This window comes from Ochotona princeps, chromosome 11 (assembly GCF_030435755.1).
Source record: "Ochotona princeps isolate mOchPri1 chromosome 11, mOchPri1.hap1, whole genome shotgun sequence".
Classification (NCBI taxonomy): domain Eukaryota; kingdom Metazoa; phylum Chordata; class Mammalia; order Lagomorpha; family Ochotonidae; genus Ochotona; species Ochotona princeps.
The window spans coordinates 39,465,547-39,485,920 of NC_080842.1; the positions used below are offsets into that span (position 1 = coordinate 39,465,547).

The 20,374-nt window shown below is 37.4% G+C and overlaps 1 protein-coding gene across 2 annotated transcripts in view; it reads left to right on the top strand.

The window, feature by feature from the left end:
* The first annotated feature begins 2,251 nt into the window (after positions 1-2,251).
* The window catches only part of LOC101534286 (disintegrin and metalloproteinase domain-containing protein 2), a 44,363-nt gene continuing 26,240 nt past the window's right edge, over positions 2,252-20,374 (top strand). For both annotated transcript variants that reach the window (XM_004579283.3, XM_058670051.1), the window contains exons 1-8: positions 2,252-2,378; positions 2,948-3,024; positions 4,917-4,972; positions 7,453-7,531; positions 12,550-12,626; positions 12,910-13,078; positions 14,721-14,774; positions 18,523-18,594. In XM_004579283.3, the coding sequence (XP_004579340.2) occupies positions 2,315-2,378; positions 2,948-3,024; positions 4,917-4,972; positions 7,453-7,531; positions 12,550-12,626; positions 12,910-13,078; positions 14,721-14,774; positions 18,523-18,594 (648 nt within the window). In that variant the 5' untranslated portion in view covers positions 2,252-2,314. The remainder of the gene's footprint in view (positions 2,379-2,947; positions 3,025-4,916; positions 4,973-7,452; positions 7,532-12,549; positions 12,627-12,909; positions 13,079-14,720; positions 14,775-18,522; positions 18,595-20,374) is intronic.

Consider the following 20,374-nt stretch of genomic DNA (forward strand, 5'->3'; position numbering starts at 1 on the left):
GTTTAAAACTACATAAGAATATAAAATATAGTTCATGCAAATGTTATAAAGTTAAAGTAGGAAATAGATAGAAATTTAATGTTCTTAAAGCATATATTAGAAAGAAGAAATGTTTGAAATGAGTAACAAATTTCCATTCTTATAAACTAAAAACAAAATTAATCCTACATAGAAAAAAATGAACACAGATTAAAAATGAAACAAAAATCACAGATATAATATAAAAAAATTTCATAAACCAAAGCTGAGTTATTTTAAGTGTCAATAAAATAATAAATTCCAGAACCATCATGAATAAAGAGAAAATCATGAATCGGCAGCACTGACAATGAAAACAGGCACACCAGTATTAACGAGGGTTTCTGCTGGCAACACGGAGATCCAGATGAATTCAGGTTCCTGCTTCAGGCCAGGCCCAGCTCTAACTGCTGCAGCACATTTTGAGAATTAACCCAGTGACTGAAAGATCTCTGAGTCATTGTCACTTTCAAATAGAAATAAAAACCAACATTCACAAGGTTATATTGATTTCTGTTTCAAAGATTAGAGGAAGGATTAACATTTCATAAATTGTTTCAGGGCCATCATGCCGCTGATACAAAAACTGCCAAGTTTATTACAATAAAAGAAAGTTACAAATAAATAAAATAGATGCAAACTTTCTAAACAAAATAATGACAAATCAAACAAGCAAAACCTAAAAACACTAATGTAATATTATCACACAGAGTGTATTGCAAGAAAAAAGCTTGTTTCAACACTGGAAACTCCATCATTCTAATTTATAGTATTAACAGTGAGGAAGATAATTCTACCATCTATGCAGAGAAAGCATTTACTACAATTCTGCATCCATGATAAAATACAAATCATGAAACTCACAGCACATATGGGATAAGATAAAATTTTTGAATGATGGATTATATAAGTCAATTAAAGGTAAAACATCAAGATCCAGAAAACAAGATATTTGTGATCATTAGAACCAATGAAGAAATCACATGTGGGATGCATTGCTTTTAAAGTTCATTCAGCATTGTGAAAGTGCAAGCTAAACCTGAAATACAGGACCTCCACAGATCCACTAAAATGACTAACAAAAAACACAAAGGAAAAAAAGAACTGTCAAGTGTAGGCATTGACAGAGAGAAACTGGGAATTAATTAATTAATTAATTAATTAATTAATTAATTTCTTCTTCTTTCTTTCTTTCTAATGTATCAATGAGCACATACCCTGTGATCTGTCACCTGAACTCCAGAAATACGCCCAACAGAAATTCCTGATCATACACCCAAAGCTCTATACAAGACTGCTCACAACCGCTTATCATTTTTAACAGCTAAAACTATCAACAGAGTCACGTCACCAGGACAATAGTAAAACAAATGTTATTTTCAGTAACGTGTGAGAACAAAAGGAAAAGAATGAGGAAACAACCCAAGACTATTGTTGTGAGTGGACCTTACAATTACAGTGGAAGAAACCTCCCATCAGACATGATAGGTTCTATCGGCAAAAAGTTCAGAAACAGAAGGTTGTGACAGGTGGTTTTCAAGGAGCAGCTGGGGACCGTTCTGTATCTAAATCAGCAAAATCACACTGGTTTCTTCACTTACTATTAAACAAGCTGCACACGTGCACCTACCGGCCCTGCATATACATTCAGTTAAACGTCCACTTAAGAAGTGCATATGGGGCCTGGCACAATGACCCAACGACTAAGCCTTCACTTTGCAAGTGCCAAGTATGGGCACTGATCTATGTGGTGGCTGCTCCACTTTCAGTCAGCTCCCTGATTATGGTCTGGGAAAGCAGTAAAGGGTGGCCCAAAGACTTGGGACCTTGCACCTACGTGGGGAATGAGGAAGAAGCTCCTGACTGCTGGCTTTGGATGGTATCAGCTCAGCTCTGGCAGTTGTGGCCATTTGGGAGCTGAACCAGAGGGTGGAAGATTTTTCTGACTCTCCACAAATTTGGTCTGCCTTTCCAATAAAAATAAATAAATCATTTTTTTAAAGTGCTTTGGATTTTCCTGTTCTGTTTTGGAGGTGATTTGTTGTTTCTTTCCCGTTTTCTTTTTCACAGCCTTGGGGGTTGGATCTAGTTGAGTCCTTCACCTCCAACAGATTTAGGGGCCAAGGTTTCGCAGGTTCAGCAGCGCACGGTTCCGCAGCTTCCTCTCGCCTCACCTCGGCTTTCAAGTCTCTTGCTTCTGCTAGGGCACGCGGCTGGGAGCTTTCGCCTCGAGCTCAACTGCCCACCACTCTGCCAACTGCCATTCCTCTCTCTTTGGGATCCATGGTGCCAAGCCATGCTGTGCCTCCTCTTTCTGCTAAGCGGGCTCAGCAGGCTCAGCGGGTTCGGGACTGACTCTGGTAAGAAAAAAAAAAAATCCTCCGCCCCTAACCTTCTGTGATCATCGGCTCTCTTCTTGCTTTGTCTCGAACTTGGGGAGGTCCCTGGGAAGGAGTGGGTCTGTGGAGGTTCCAGCTGCGCAGGCCCAGGCACATGCCCACATTGAAAATTCACATTGGATGGCCGGGGCGTGGGGGGTCCTTGCTTCTCCTGGGGCGAGGTGGCTTCATTGGATGCCCCACGGTGCGAGCTTCAGATCCCACTGTGCATTTCTGGAACTGTGGAGGTTGAAGCCCAGCATCTGGGATGTGATCATCGTTAAGAGTGTGAGACTTGAGATGATTGGTACCTGGGGCCCATCACCCCAGATTATAACATTCTCCGCATAGGGCAACATTCCTAAAGCTGTTTACCTCTTTCTCTGGAAACACGCCTGTGATTCCAGAAAGAAAGGGGGCACTGAAGGTGTTTGAGATGATAAAAACTGGAAAGTGGACTTTAGAATACAGATTCTGGATTTAGAGAGGAAACAGTGAAGGAGCCGAGAGGTGATGGGCATTGTCTTAATAAACCATTTTGCACTTTGCAGATTCTGACAGATTACACGTACAAGTTACAGTGCCAGAGAAAATACGCTCAGTAACAAGCAATGGATTTGAAAGCAACGTAATTAATCACTAACATGACTCTCATTGTAAAGATCATGTGAATATTTTATTCCCAAGAAATTAGCTGTTTTTCTTCCAAGTACTCTTGCTGCATTTTATATTTGTATTGTTTTGTTTCGAAAGACCTTTGAAACTGAATCAAGATTGACAATGTTCTGTGGGGAGTAATGATACATGATACTAGATATTAGCACCCCAAGTCCCACCTTCTAGATTGTTCCTCTTGGGTTACTGAGTCGTTTTTCTAATCCACCTGTCGCTCTTGTCAACCACTCACCATTCTGTCTTTCTCTGTCTGTCTGTCTCTCTTTATATTTGACTTTGAAGATGAATAAATAGATCTTCAATAAGTAAATAAACCTCTATCATTAATTAGAATGTAAAAATAGGTATAGTAACGATAAACTTGAAATTCAGGATGCTGAGTAGACGTAATGTGAAGGGGAGGATAGTTACAGTAGTTATATTATTTTCTAACACAGGTTTTCATAACATAGTATTTCATGATATTTTTAATAACTTCCTTTAATGTGTGTGTTCCTATAAAATGTATAGTAGTTAAGAATAATCATCCAGGGTATCTTACCAAAAAGTTAGAATTGCCTTAAATGTACATAAAATTGAAGTAGTGAAAACTTTTTTTTCTGGAGATAATGAAAGAAACAAAGGATGCCCACTCTCACTTTTTGCGTTTCATCACTGTTCTGGAAGAACTAGGCAGTGCCGTGAGGAAATAACACAGCGGACAAGTAACTGGGAAAGAAATAACACTGCCGCTATTGGCAGATCAATGATGATACTCATACAGACAAAATCCAGAATAGCCGAGAGAAAACCAGAGTTAATGCAGTAATTCAGTAAATTCTCTAGAAACTAGATCTTGCAAACAGAAAAACTCAAATGAGATTTAAAAATGCACTACTGGCTCATTGGATAAATACTCAGCTTGCATGCTCTGGGATCCCATATGGGCACCAGTTCATCTCTCAGCTGCTCCATTTTCCATCCAGCTCCCTGCTTGTGGACTGGAAAAACAGTAAAGGACAGCCCAAAGCCTGGGGACCCTGAACCCACATGGGAGATCTGAAAGAAGTTCCTGGCCCCTGGCTTCAGCTCAGCTCCGACCACTGCACCCACTTGGGAGTGAACCTACAGACGGAAGATCTTTCTCTCTGTGTCTCCTTCTCTCTGTAAAATCTGTCTTCCCAATAAAAAAATAAATACTTAAAAAAGTTATATATTATACTTACAAACATCTAAATGTGAATAAATATAACAAAGATGAACAAAATCTCATCATTGAACAGATACAAGAAGATAAAGATCTTAATAAATGAGAATATCAGACATAATCTTGAACTGGAAAATCCAATTACAGATCTCAAAGGTTTGCAAATAAATCTGTAACATGCAATTGTCCATTGATTGATCACTATTTTCTAATTTCTATGTTCATAATATAGATCAATGAATATGCTTTCCAACCTGGAGAAAATTTTATAAAATTTATAAATGTGTTTTCATATGTATATTTTTAGTTATTGTGTTTCACTCTGTCTTAAACAGAGACTTCAGTGTCCTCATTCTTTATTTGAATTCACAATTATCGGATGAAAGATAATTCAGTTTTCATATGCTACTTTGTTAGATAAATTCAAAAATTAGCAAGTAAGAAATTTCACAAATTGTGCCTCCTGATTAATATTCTCACTATGAAAGCTAATAATATTAGCTTCCATTGAAGTAAGTCAACCTTCAATTCTGCATGTGCCCCTTTTTTCTTACCAGTGTGTTTTAGAATGTAATTCATTTGGAACAATGGTTTTCCTTTCTAATTTTTTTCTTCTTTCCTTGTTTTTTTTTAACTTTTTAAATGTGCTCTCCTGCCAGGTGGTCTACAACATTGTAATTGAAGACAAAACATATACAGTGAACTTAATGCAAAAGTAGGTGGTGTTCTTTGCTTTATCAGCTGGCTTTCTGCTGTTTATAGTTATCGTTTGTAATGATGCAGAATGCAACTGTTTTGCATTTGAAGATGTTTCTGATTACTAGCTATTGAGTTATCCTTTAGCTGATGCTTTAAAAGGCACTTTCTATCTGTGGCGTAAGTACCCAGAGCCAGGAGCACAGTGTGTGCTCCCAGCTTTCTTGTTCATGGTGGCAACAGATTGCTACTTGGCTATCCATGAGATTTCATGGAGCCGAATTTTAACAATTTCCTTTCTGTTTGAAGTCATAAATATGGTTTGTTTTCAACTTCACTTACATTCAACTTATATTTGAAAGATCACATCTGATTCTGTTACATAAAAAATCGTAACTGTATTCTTTGAGTGTATAAATCCTGTGACAGTCTTAAGCATGTAGATTACTATTGAAGATTACTAACCTCGGGCCTGGCACACTGGCTTCATTGGTTAATCCCCTTGCAAATGCTGGGATCCCATGTGGCCACCAGTTTGTCTCAGCTGCTTCAGTTCCCATCCAGCTCTCTGCTTGTGGCTTGCGAAACCAGTCAAGGATGGCCCAAAGCCTTGGGACCCTGCACCTGCGTGGGAGATCTGGAGGAGGCTCCTGGCTCCTGGCTTCAGACTTGTCCAACTCCAGCTGTTGCAGCCATATGGGGAGTAAACCAGTGCATGGAGAATCTTTCTGTGTCTCCTTCTCTCCCTGTAAATCTGCCTTTCAAATATATATATATATATATATATTCTTAAAAGATTATGTGTTTTTAATTATTTGTCTTTGCTTGTTACTAGATCTTCATTTAACCCTGCTTTTCCCCAGCTGTATAAGATATAACTCACATTTTAATAATACACACAAAGACTGCATGTCTTTATGATTCATAAAAAGATATTTTGGGACATGTACGTACTGTAGGATGATTAAATGAAGCTAAAAAGCCTATCCACCACCTCAAAGGTCTTACCTTTCTGTGGTGAGAGTATTTAAGCTCTGATTCCTTGGTGCTTGCTCAGGAACATTGATCCTGTTGAACTGAACTTTCACCTCCTTTAACCACCTTCTCATTGTTTCCCAGCTCCAGCCTCTACCTCCATCCACTATTGCACTCTCTGCTTCCATGAGTTCGAATTTATTTTTTGTTTTTTGCTTCTAAGTGATTGCATAGTGTTTTTCTTTCTATTCCTGGCTTGTTTCACTTAACATCTGACTTCATCTGTGTTTTCCAAAATACAGAACTTCCTTCTTTATAAAAACTCAATATTACATTGAGTTTATAGTATTTCATTCATTCATCAATTGGTGAACACATTTATCTTGTCAGTTGTGAACACAGCAACAGTGAACATGACCTGTAGAAGTCTGACATACTGTTTTCCTTGAGTGTATACCCACAAGTAGGATTGTTGGAGAATATGGTAGTTATATTTTAATTGCTTGAGGATATTCTGGTTTTTTATACCAATTGAGGGTTCCCTATTCTCTCAACACTCGTTACCTTTTGTCTTTTTGTTAACAGGAATGAGGTGTAGATAATTTGCGTTTAACTGATGAGCAGTGATGCTGAGCATTTTTCATATTTCTATTAGCCACTTGTATGTATGCTTTTGAGAGAAGTTTATTTGTATCCTTTGCCTGCTGTTTAATTGTTTTCATGCCATCAGGATGTTTGAGATCCTTATATATTTTAGATATCAGCTCATCAGATGCATCATTTGCAAATATTTCCCTGCTTTTTGTAGCTTGTGTCTTCATTACTATTTGCTTTGCTGTACATAAGTTTTTATAGTTTGTGTTTTCTTACCTTTGCTTTTTGGACTTACATTTTTAAAAATTATTTAGCAGACTAATGTCTTTGTTTTTTCTTTCACTGTTTCAGGCCTTATTTTTAAGTCTTGAACTCACACTGAGCTTACTTTTGCATATGTTGTGAAAATAATGGTCTGGTTTTATCCTTGTCTTGTGGACATCATTTCAATATGATTTTCTGAAGGAATTGTTCTGTCCCTATTATATGTTATTGGCTGCCGAGCAGTTTAGTATGGACACAGGGCTTTATTTATTTATTCTGTTACCTTCATCCATATATCTGTTTTTACTCCTGCACCAACACTGTTTTGACTACTCCAGTCTTGTAGCATATTTAGAATCTGATGTTTGAATGTATGTTCTTTGCTTAAGCTTTTTTCAACTATTCAGAGAAATTTACCCAAAAAAGTGAAAAAATTCTGAACACCAGAAATTCTCTCTGCCAACCCACACATATACTACATAAATTTTAAAATGTATATGTAAAATGTTTAAAATATATATTAAAATATATTTAAATATGAATATGTTATTGAAAGGTATGTATCTAGTACATACAGTAAATATGACATGCTGAGTAAACTAAATCTCAAAAGAGTTTAGGAAACAATTTTTTTTCCAGTAAATACCTTCTATATTCATTTCACAGAGTATTTTTACCACAAGATTTTAGAGTGTATGGTTATGATGCCACAGGAATTATGAAAGACCTTAAACAAGAGTATCAGGTATGTTAGCACTTCCTGTTTAAACCTCTGGTATATGAGTTTCTGTGATCACCTTATTTAGGGTCCAGATGTTTTAGAGTACAAAGAATTGAGACCACATTTTGACAGTTTTGACATAAATTAATCATTTGCTTTTGATGATGTGTACTGAGTCAATAATGCTAAACAGGTGAGTAACCAAAGTAAGTATGATTATAATGTTTCTAAGCCATTTGTCTCATGATGATATACACACACACATACATATTTTTATTTGTGTTAGTGTGGGGCTGGATGTGTCACAAAACCCTCAAAACTAGAAATTATGATTTGGGTCATGAAAGCAAAGTTTGGAAAGGAAAGGAAAAGCCAGAGTCTTCTCTGAAGTATGTTCAAGGATGTTGAAATATATGGGAAATCCCATGCACATTTAGGATTTATATTGGAACACTCGTTTAATAATACCTGCACTTTGTTTTGTAAAAAAATAATAATAATCTGCCAGGATCAGCAAAATTATACTCCAACCCAACAAATGGCTAACTACTGGAATGAAATAGACACGAGACAGCTGAATGGTACCTTATAGCCATTTTAAGGTATATAGCACCTGGTCCTGTATATAAACTAAAATTGAAATGTCAATGAGCTAATCATAGGTTGTGGTTAGGACTTGCTTTTTTTTTTTTTTTTAACATACTGGTTACTCAAAACCATGTCAATTCCATAACATTGCAAATTGCTGTTGATGATATATTGGGACTCTTAATTGACTGTGATGATATTCTACCAGCTCTAACTTCAGACCAGAAATGGTCTCCCCAAGAAACTGTTCAACCCATCTGGACAATAAGTAGCTGGACTCTATGCTTGGTATATGTTTGCAAGGAAAGAATCTTGATTGAATTTGAACTGTAATACTGCATCAAGGTGGAGGAATCCACCAGGGGGGAGGGGAGGGGGAAAGGTGGGGGGATTCCCAGAGCCTATGAAACTGTCACATAATGCAAAATAATTAATAATAATAATAATAATAATAATAATAATAGAGAAATGTAGATGTGCTTGTAGGAGTTACCCATGCCTGGAATACTTTTTTCTTTTTGCTTTTACTTTGTCCTACCAGCTGTTGTTTTTCTCACTTGCATTCCTGAGTTCTTTATAATAGATCAGTCAAATGGTTTGAAATAAAAACACTTTAAAGAGAAGATTTTAACAGAAGAAATTGTCATTGCTTTACATTTTGCCTGACATAGTAGGTAAATATGTGTCAATGTAAGTACATAAGTATTTGTGCAAAGTTTATGCATAAGTTTTATGTGCAAATTGTATGCACATATGTGTATAGAAGAGAGAGAAGCAAAGATACAGAGAGGTACCATAACACAGATGGCCACAAAATCCCACGGTTGGATTTTACATCAATCTGCCAAACGTGCTCTGCCTCCTGTTTCCCTGGAGGCATCTGTGAGAGTTAAATACACAGTTAAAAAGCTGAAGCAAACAAAGTTTATTCATATTCTGAAAGTCTAGGTGGTTGAAGTAGGTTTCAAATGTAATGAATATGTAGTACTGAAAGGGTTCATTGCAAAGGTGATTGTACTGGAAGTCTGGCACCTCCAAAGAGACACCTGCATCCTATTCCCAGCAAAGCTCTGTTTTCCTGAAAGGCTAGGAGGCAGACAAAAGATGGGGATAACCTGGGAGTTTTTGGATTCATGAGAAAGACGGGTATGTTCGAGGCATGCTGTGCACTGAAGGGATATGCCCAGGACCCCCAATCTACACATTGCAAATTCTTATCGCATGCTTTCTGTTTTGTCACTGTTAGCCTCTAACCATGTACTTGCTCACTGTTACGTAACTTTTGATTCTCTTACTATAAAAACTCCATGATTATTTTGTTCAGGGCGCTTCTTGCTTATGGCAAGAGGTTGTCCCTTGGACTAGAAATTAAAATCATCTCACTCGCCTTGGAGTCTCACTTGGATTTATTGAACCCCAACATAGTACCAGGCAGAAAAATTACATTTGCTAAAACTGTAAATCCAGTTCTAAGTCTAAGAAAAAGTAAAGTTTATTCAATTAAAAGCAGGTAAATGTATTAAATGACTTATTTTTCACAAAGTCTACAAAGTTATTCTCATCTCTAACCTGGTAATCTACAAAGGAACAGATCCCTCAGTTAGCCAAAGACTTTGCTGCCCATGTAAGAGCAGGACAAGTTTAAGTCAGTCATCATGTGGTGAACCTTTTGGGCTCTCCTTGTATCACGGTTCCAAAGGAAATCACTAGGGTAACAAAATAAAGTGTGTATGCACATAGAAGCTAAACTTACTATGGGAGATAGAAATGAAAGGAGGCATTAAAATTCTGGACTGTTAAAAAATTTTAAAAAATTTTAAAAATTTAAAAAAAGAAATGAAAGGAGGTAATAGATGACTCACAATTATAGTTGGAGATGTAAATATTTGTTTCCTAATAATTATGAAATAGAAAGGACTTCCTCCCTAGGCATATTAGTGATTTGAACAGAATTATCGATTAACTTGACCTTATGACATTTATTGAAGACAGCAACAGTATACAAATTCTTTTCAACTATGCATAAAGTACCTAGCAAGTTATACCAAACACTGTAAGAAACAACAATGGTAAAGACAAGAAAAAATACCAAGGATGGAAAATAAGTAATAATTTAGGCTTTTTAATTTCACCATGAAAATTTTACACTATGTGGAATTTATTTATTTATTTATTTATTTATTTATTTATAACTATTGCAATCAACTCATTTAATGAAGGCTGATGTATAACTTTTTGACTACTTAACAAAATTAGAAATGTTATCAACCTGGATATTAAAAGCCATATTTAGAAGGAAGGGGACAAAAGTCTTCAGAAAGATTGATCCCTTTCTATTTTAAGGCTAATCCTCTGTCCTGGAGCTCCAGCATCCCTTATGGGTGCTGGTGCTTGTCCTGGCTGCTCCATTTCCCATCCAGCTCCCTGCTTATGATCTGAGAAGGCATCAGAGGATGGCCTAAAGCATAAGGACCCTGAATTCACCTGGGAGACTTGGAAGAAGCTCCTAGCTCAGCTTTGACAGTTGGAGCCATTTGATGAATGAATCAGTGTTTGAAAGATCTTTGTCTCTCCTGATGTTTGTAAATCTGCCTTTCCAATAAAAAAACATATTTTTTCTCTTATTATTATTATTTTATGATACAGTTCCACAGGCTCTGAGATTTCCCTAACTCCCTAAGACCCTCCTTCCACCTGTGCTAATTTCCCCTATATTATTACAATAGCATAATTCATAAACAATCATAAGGTCACCATTCTGCTATTCATGTGTATCCTGACATTGTAGGTATCAATGATGACAGAGAGTCCAACATCCTCTTATCAAGATATATTTAACAATTTCATTCCAAATCTTTGATTTGGAAGTAGAGATGCATACTGCACTGTATCTTCACATCTGGATGTAATAGTTTATTACACAGTTATTATATATCCCCTTAAATGAAAGGCCATAAAACAAAATCAATAACAGGAAGAAAAATAGAAAACATGTTAAATAACATGCTACATTGAAAAGATGTTTCCTAGAGCTTTTCAGTGGTATCTGTGTGATAGCTAAGCTTATAAAGCTACCCTACCATTACACTCCAATCATTTTGAAAAGAATAGTAACTCAGGTTATTATTATTTTTTATTTTTTAATAATGTTTACATAGATCATCTTAGTAGGAAGGATTGGGCCAGGGGAAAGTGGGTGAGACCATTGTTTCCAAATTTTCCTTTTCTCCTGTATCCAGGAAAAGGTGAGGGTCAGGGAAGAAGCCACGTCCAGTCTTCCTACTCCCCCAGTAGCTAAGATTGGGCAACAGCCACCTGATATCAATCCAGGGTCCTCGAATGGAGCATGTTCCAAGGGTTCCACTTAAGTGATTTTGATAGTTCTGAAATGCTATCAATCTCACCAACCCAAGGATAAGAAAATCCTTCCAATGTCTATTGGCTGAGATGGTCAACCCCAGAGTCTCCGTTCACCCAGATATTTGCTGTCATCGCTTGGTGGGGGTAGTTGTCCAATTTGTTCTGCACTTCTTCCTCTTCTATGTTACCAGATGTGCTCTGTAGACCCTAGTGGGCTGACATATCCTCCGTGTGCATCTGGGCCTGCCATTCACTGCTCTGTTTTTTCCACTGAGGAGGCGTAGTTCTGATGCACACATTGCATGGTCAGTCCACCAATCTTGAACTTGAGCCCTCATGTCCCCTTACACTCCCAACTGTGCCATCCTCCAGACTCCCTGCAACCTCACACACCAAGCCCCCACAAACATGCAGCTGGGCAGCCAGTGGGCTTCATCTGGCACCACTGGCACACCAAACCACCCAACCCCAGGCCTGGCTGGACCCACACTTTCTACCTCAAAGGCTCACAACCAGGCACCCACTGCACAGGTGGGCGTAAGGATCCCCTTCCCTCAGATCTCAAGGATCCAGCACTCCTCCACATACTGTTAGAAGAAGATAAGAAAAATAAATAAATAAAAGGGGCTAGGCAACTATGCTGGCACATTGGTATAGTTAACACAGATTTGGCTTTGACCAAGCCCAGGATGCCCTCCACCTATTAGCTGCTTTTCTCCCAGCAGTGTAACATTTGTCTAGGTACAATGCAACCTAGGCCATTCCCCTCTGCTAGGGATAATTTTGTTTTTCTACCATGCAAATTTGAGTGAAAAGAGACTTGACAGTGAATTTGATGATTTTTGCCTTATCCTAGTGAGTGAAAATGTTATGATTCATTCACTTATGTTAGGAAAAAACATGAAATTATTCTTACTCTTTTTGAGCTTGGGAGGAACACTTCGGAACTCCGAGCCATCTGTTTATCTAATAACAACATTTGGAAACAATCTATATTTGATCCATTTACATACACACACAAAATAAATGTTTCCAATATTTAAAAATACTGTGACATGAATAATTATAATGATAAATGTGTCTTTATCTTTCAGAATTTTTGCTACTACCAAGGGTTTGTTGAAGGTTATCCAAATTCCATGGTGATCATTAGCACATGTACCGGACTCAGGTTGTAATAAATATTGTATATTTTATAGATATAATTTCATGGATTAGAAAATGGTATATTTACTTGAAAATTACTTCTAGTAATGGCATCTACTTCTACACTTAAGATGAACTTGGTGACCATGAAATGTTACTGATAAGTGTGTGTGGCTGTTCAGTGATCCTGACCACCTCAAATTAAAAATGATAATCCTGAAGCCTTTATAAACTTAAATGAGCTTTAGCTGATTTTTAAGCAATGTATTATTGTATTTGTTCCCCTTCTTTTCTCTTTAAATTTGTAGAGGCATATTGCAGTTTGACAATGTTACTTATGGAATTGAACCCCTAGAATCTTTGATTGGTTTTGAACATGTGGTTTATCAAGTAAGACATAAGAATGCTAGTGTTTCATTATATGCTGAGAAGGATGTGGATTTCAGAGATCTGCCCCACAAAATACGAACTATGCAGGTAGGTGATTTAGTAAGCTCTATGCATATTACAGAAATAGAAACACTAGCTTTTCTGATAAATATATTATTTACATACCTACAGAAATATGAATGCATGTTCCAAACACTTTATAACTGACATTGGGAGCTTTAAAACCAGTTTTACAACCTTGCAAAATTCCAAGCATGGAGTTTCAAACTTTTGGCATACTTGTCCTGTTCCAGAAGATCATGTATATGACAACCTCAGAAAGTTATGATAGGGAACAATTGTTCCTAATGTTTTTAGGTGAAGTGGGGAAAGAAAAGAATCAACTCAAATATGAGAACTGCCAGCCCAAGCACTGCATAAATGACAAGGAAGACATAAAGGGAAAATGAAAGAGCAAGAGGTATGGGAAGGAATGGGGTGGAGGCAGGTAGAGAGACACACTGACCTTCCATCCACTGGTTCACGTCCCAAAGGTCCATAACAGCCAGGCCCAGGCTATGCCAAAACCAGGGACCTTGAACTCTGTCTGGGTCTCTGACGTGAATGACAGGTGCTGGGTGTTTGAACTATTATCTGCTGTTTCCCAGGATACATTAGAAAGAAGGACACTCAGTGATGACTATCAGAATGATTATCCCCACATTTTAGCAGAACCTAGGTGATGGGAATGTCAAGTCAAAATCAAACTCAGCAAGTGCTTGGCATTTGAGTCTAAGTGAACCCCTCAATTCCAAGTGGTCGACAACACACTCAGAATCCCCATCTTGAGATTCCTATGGTCTAGGTCAGGTCCGTCTTTCTTCCTTTCTTTCTTTCTTTCTTTCTTTCTTTCTTTCTTTCTTTCTTTCTTTCTTTCTTGTAAGATTTATTTATTTGCTTATTTATTTATTTATTTATTTATTTATTTAAAAATTAGAGTGACTGTGAGAGGGAAAGACAGATTTTCCATCCACTAGTTCACTCCCCAGATGGCCCCACAGCCAAGGCTGGACCTTGGGGCAAAGCCAGGAGGAAGGAATTTCTTCCAGTTCCTCCATGTGGAACACTTGGTTGCCTCCAGCCTGCTTCCCCCAGGCGGTGAGTGGGGAGCTAGATGGGAAGTAGTATAACTTCTCCCTTCCCCAAAGTGGTGCAGACAGCAGTTTTTATGTGCTATGTCACAATGCCAGCCCTGTCCATCAGTTCTTAATATTTCCTTTCTGTGTCTTAACTTTATCTGAGGTGACTGATAGAAAGGGCTAGTTTTATCTAGCAAATGAAATCATGACCCCAAAACATGAAAGTTTCCTAACTCTTTCAGGATCATACTCAAATTCATATTCCATAGTAAATAAAAATAGTACCACCAGACTGATAGAGCTGTACATATTTTGCAGTGAGGAGTTGAAGGCAGTATGTCTTCAGAGAAGCAAATATGAATTACTCAAGAATATACAAGGTAGAGATGTTTTGTCTGAGTAAATCAAAATGGTTGCTTACATGCAGAGAAATTTTCTTCAAGAATTCACTGAATAAAATTCTGTGATATCTAGTTTTGTTTATGTTACCTGATTCTATTTCTCTATGTAAACTGATATTTCAACATTGAGTTCTTTGATAATAGTGTTATACATTGATAATGCTTTAGTAATTCTTCCCATTTGACATAAAATTTGTGGATATTTTTCAGCCACATGAATTCTCTCAGTATATAGAGATGCATGTTGTAGTTGAAAAGAATCTGGTAAGTATGTTACTTGTCTTATGTAACTTTATATTAGCAATGCAATGTTATGAAAGTAATCTGATAAGAATTTTTTGACACAGGAAAATTAATGCTGATTATGACCTTGCTGTGCTTTGATGCATTTTAAATTATTAATATCAGCACTTAACTGGGAAATTACATTTCTACAAGATGTTAATTCTTAATTTTGTAAATAATAAAATAAGTAAAACTGTATAGTATTGTAGTTTACAGATACAGTTAAAATTTTTACAAAAACTCATTATGGTCAAGAACTTTAACAATTTTTAGTAATTATCATTATTTTATTTTAAAAAGAAATAAGAGTTTCTCAACAGTAACATTTTCTGATGTACAGGAAAACAATGGCATGTATTGGGAATAAAAGATAAGATTATGCCTTCCAAGATTTTCTTGTAAATCCTTACTACAATTATATGAAATGTAACGCTCACAAAATGATCCTGTGATTTTTTTTTTTAAAGATTTATTCATTTTATTATAGCCAGATATACACAGAGGAGGAGAGACAGAGAGGAAGATCTTCCGTCCGATGATTCACTCCCCAAGTGAGCCACAACGGGCCGGTGCGTGCCGATCCGATGCCGGGAACCTGGAACCTCTTCCGGGTCTCCCACGCGGGTACAGTGTCCCAATGCATTGGGCTGTCCTCAACTGCTTTCCCAGGCCACAAGCAGGGAGCTGGATGGGAAGTGGAGCTGCCGGGATTAGAACCGGCGCCCATATGGGATCCCGGGGCTTTCAAGGCGAGGACCTTAGCCGCTAGGCCACGCCGCCGGGCCCTGATCCTGTGATTTTGATCCATTTTTACCCCTCTGCTTTGTAGGAAAGTTCCTAACTTAAAGATTTCAACTCTTTATTTCTGTTGTTAACAGCAATACGTAAGAGCCCCAATGACTTTACTTCATTGCTGGCACTTGTGTTTGTCTTTATGTGTAACAGCCAGTCTAGTGGATCTGGACTGCTATTGCATGATTTTAACTCGTTTTTCTCAAATGAAGAATAATGTTGAGTATCTTTTCATATGAAAATGAGCCATTGATCTGTATTTTTGTTTATTTTATATTTTGACAATATCTTGTATATGTGACAAGCTTGGAAAATTGATCAATGAACAGTTAAAAGTTTTAAAATGTAATGGACTATTAAGAAAACATAATAGTTACAAACTCCACCTGAATCAAGTTGAATTTTGTATTATTCTTATAAAAATATTGTATTGAAAGGACTAAATAATGTTATATATACAACAATCTTTTAAGAAGTTTAAAAAATCACTTCCTTAGCTATCCATTATTTTGAGATATGTTCTCTTTCTATTTTGATACATTTACTTATTTATTTATTCCATTACGGAGTTTAAATAGGTCAACACATGGCAAGCAGAAAATAATGATCAAAGAACCAAAATAAATAAATAAATAAATAAATAAAAGCAGAACATGCAAACAAAACAAAAAGCTTACTGTTCCTCTTGAGTATGAATAAAGGCTGTACACAATAATCAAAATCTCAGCACATCACTCCTCCTGCGCCTGCAGATTATATTTTTTGTACTCTGGGATGGCAGGGTCAAATGCTAGATCTATTTTCAGATAACTGAGAGATCTTCACACTGTCTTCCATAATGGTTGCACTAGTTTAGTTCCCACCAACAGTGGATTACAGCACCTTTTCCCTCACAGTCTCCCCAGCATTTATTCTTTCTTGATTTTCAGATGATAGCCATTCTAATTGGGATGAAATGAAATCTCATTGTGTTTTCTTTTTTCATTTCTGTGTTGAGTAGTGAACCTGACCATTTTTTTCATATGTCTGACTCTTCATGTTCTTTTTGCCCATTTTTTAATTCAACTTACTAGTATCATTTCTGATTAGCTCCAATCATTTTTTAATGGCTCTTAGAATTTTCTATGTGTAAATATTTTTGTCTACTACAAAGGGTTTAACTTATTTAACAAATGGATGCATGAAATTCTTTTCCTTATTAAATGCTCAAAAGGATAGAACTAATGCCAAGAGAACATACTGTGGTTATCTTACTCCTGAGGAAAGGAGATACTGTCTGTCTTCTTGCCATTAATTAGCATGTTGTTGGTGTAGTTTTCATAGGAACCTTTTATCAGCTTAAGGGAATTATTCAATATTCCTGGTCTCTAAATGATTCATTACAAAAGGTGTTGTGTTTCTTTTCTGTTCTTATAGATAGGATTAGGCGGCAGGACTACAGCATGCTGTATTGTGCTGACTGGTTTCTAGATGTTAAGCCAGCTTTGTGTTTGAGGGTTCAGTCTCGCTTAGTCATGATGTGTAATCCTTCTGATAAGTTGCATAATTTGAATTATTAGCATGTTGCATAGAATTTTTGGCATTTGCATCAATGAGACATATCACATTGGAATTTTATTTTGATTTTTTTATTACTTTTTTATGACTTCATTAGATGAGTTAAGAAAGTGTGTCATGCTGTTTTCTGGAAGAATTTGTGTGATTTTTTGGCTCTATTCTGGATATAAATATCCAAGCCTTCCTAACAGCTCAGTTATCTTACATTGTTGCTTATGTACTGTATCTTTCCCATTGTTTTAGTTCTTAAAAATGTATATCTTTGGAAACAGAGTACGTTTCCTGCAATTCATTCTTCTTGTTTGTCTACCCAAAAAAGACATTTACTTGGGTTATTTAATCCATTCTTACTTAATTCATTATTTACATGTCTGTATTTATGCCTACCATTTTGATTTGTTCTATTCTCTCCTTTGTCCTAAGTAGAAATTTTCTAGTTCTTTATTTTTTTAATTTTTAACTTTTATATGAAGATAATTAGATATTCATGTGCAACTATAGGAATGCCAAGAGACCTTGTGTAGCCTTTAAGCCAATTTCTCTGATCGGCATACCTTAAAAGAATGTACAATATCAACATTAACAATCATGACACAGAAGAAGGCCATCACAGCCAAGACCTATTGAGTTGCTTTTTAAAGTTATACCCACTTCCCTCTCCTCCCTTTCCCCGAAAAATGGCTAATCTGTTCTCCATCTCCTTTTTTCCTTACTTCTGAAATGCCATATGACTAGAGGCATTCAGTATGTAACATTTGGCAATTATCATTTTTCACAGTCAATCTAGGCATTTTTCAGCCTTAATGATATCTTAAACAAAATTTGAGACAATCCACCTGGCATTTCTCTTGCTTTCAGAGAAGCTGATGTAGTTAATTGGAACATTTTAGGTTTTGAAGCAGATCTACATTGCCTCACTAGTTTATCCGTCATCCTTTCTTCTGTTCCAGTTTCCAAGTTTTGTCTTTGCAACTGACATGTAAACACAACATAGAAAGCTTATGAGCTTTTATTCTACAGTTGATATTTTTATGACTCTTTTAATCAGCAGTCTTTCTAATTTAGATTTTCACCTTTACCAAAAGAGATATTAACATTTAACTCTTGTACTTTAAAACTAACATTTGCTTTGAACAATTATTATTATTAACTAATTAATTGGTGCTGGAATTGTATTTTTTAGTCTCTATGCTTTGTTTTCTGTTTTCCATTTGTAATAGTGTCAAATTATTTGCACTGTAATGATACAATAATGTTTAAAAGTTAAAATGCTAGAAATTGAAACTGTCCTTCCTTTGCTATTTTAAATTTTAAGCACAACAGTCATTAAATGTTAACTAGTACTTATTTAGTTCTGAAAGGCAATTCTATTTTACAGTATAATCACATGGGTGCTGATACGGCTGTGGTCACTCAAAAAATTTTCCAGCTGATTGGACTGACAAATGCTGTAAGTGTCTGCTTCTGTAGAACCTTTGCCCTTGTTTGTGTTTCTAAAATAGTTTATGTACCTCATCTTTTTGTGTGTTTATTTGAGAGACAGAGCACGTCTATCTCCCAGTTTACTTTGAGAATGTCTCCAACAGCTGGGAACTCTATCCCGGTCTCCCACGTGGTTGGCTGTGTCTCCCATGCAGTTGGTCAGATCCCCCACAGGGGCAGTCTCCTTGAGCTCTCAATAACCTTGGTACACATGAGCAGGAAACAACACTGGAAGCAGAGGCAGCACTCAAACTCAAACATTCCCACACAAGTTGCAGGCATGCCTTGCAGCACCGATGTGCCAAACACCCACCTCTGTATCTCCCTTCATGGCACTCTCTGTATCACGTGTCACATGATCTAGGGAAAACTGTTTCCAGTTACAGTTTTCCTATTTTTTTTTTTAGATTTATTCATTTTATTACAGCCAGATATACACAGAGGAGGAGAGACAGAGAGGAAGATCTTCCGTCCGATGATTCACTCCCCAAGTGAGCCGCAATGGGCCGACGCGCACCGATCCGAAGCCGGGAACCTGGAACCTCTTCTGGGTCTCCCACGCGGGTGCAGTGTCCCAATGCACTGGGCCGTCCTCAACTGCTTTCCCAGGCCACAAGCAGGGAGCTGGATGGGAAGTGGAGCTGCCGGGATTAGAACCGGCGCCCATATGAGATCCCGGGGCTTTCAAGGCGAGGACTTAGGCCACTAGGCCACGCCGCCGGGCCCAGTTTTCCTATTTTTTAAAGATTTATTTATTTTTATTGGAAAGTCAGATATACAGAAAGAAGGAAAAACAGAGAGGAAGATCTTCCATCTGATGATTCACTCTCCCAAGTGGCCACAATGGCTAGAGCTGAGCCAATCTGAAGCCAAGGAGCCAGGACGCTCTTCTGGGTCTCCCATGCAGGTGCAGGGTCCCAAGGCTTGCATAATTCTCTACTGCTTTCCCAAGCCACAAGCAGGGAACTGGATGGGAAACAGAGCCTCTAGGACACAAAACAATGCCCATATGGATCCTGGCATATGTAAGGTAAGGATTTTAGCCACTAGGTTACTGTGCCAGGCCCAAGTTACAATTTTTTTAACCTGGGAATATGAATGATAATAAAAACATATATAGGGCCCGGTGGCGTGGCCTAGCGGCTAAAGTCCTCACCTTCAACACCCCGGGATCCCATATGGGCGCCAGTTCTAATCCCTGCAGCTCCACTTCCCATCCAGCTCCCTGCTTGTGGCCTGGGAAAGCAGTCGAGGACGGCCCAATGCTTTGGGACACTGCACCCGCATGGGAAACCTGGAAGAGGTTCCTGGTTCCCGGCTTTGGATCGGCGCGCACCGGCCGTTGCGGCTCACTTGGGGAGTGAAACATCAGATGGAAGATCTTCCTCTCTGTCTCTCCTCCTCTCTGTATATCCGGCTTTCCAATAATAATAAAATCTTTTAAAAAAATACATATATAGTAAGTTTATTCTAAATATTCTATTAAATAAAGCATTTGACATTAGGGCTTGCTATGTTTAATCATTTTTAAATATTATATATTACCTAGTAGCATTTCATATCTATCAATCCCATGTTATACTGCTGGGAGAAAAGCAGTGAATAGCTGGCAGGCATTCTGCACACGATTAATGCCAAATTGTGTTAACTATACCAGTATGCCAGCATAGTTGCTTATTATTTTTTCCCTCTCTCTCTGTTTTTTTTAAGATAATTGGCATACACGTGAGCCAGATCCATGGCAAACA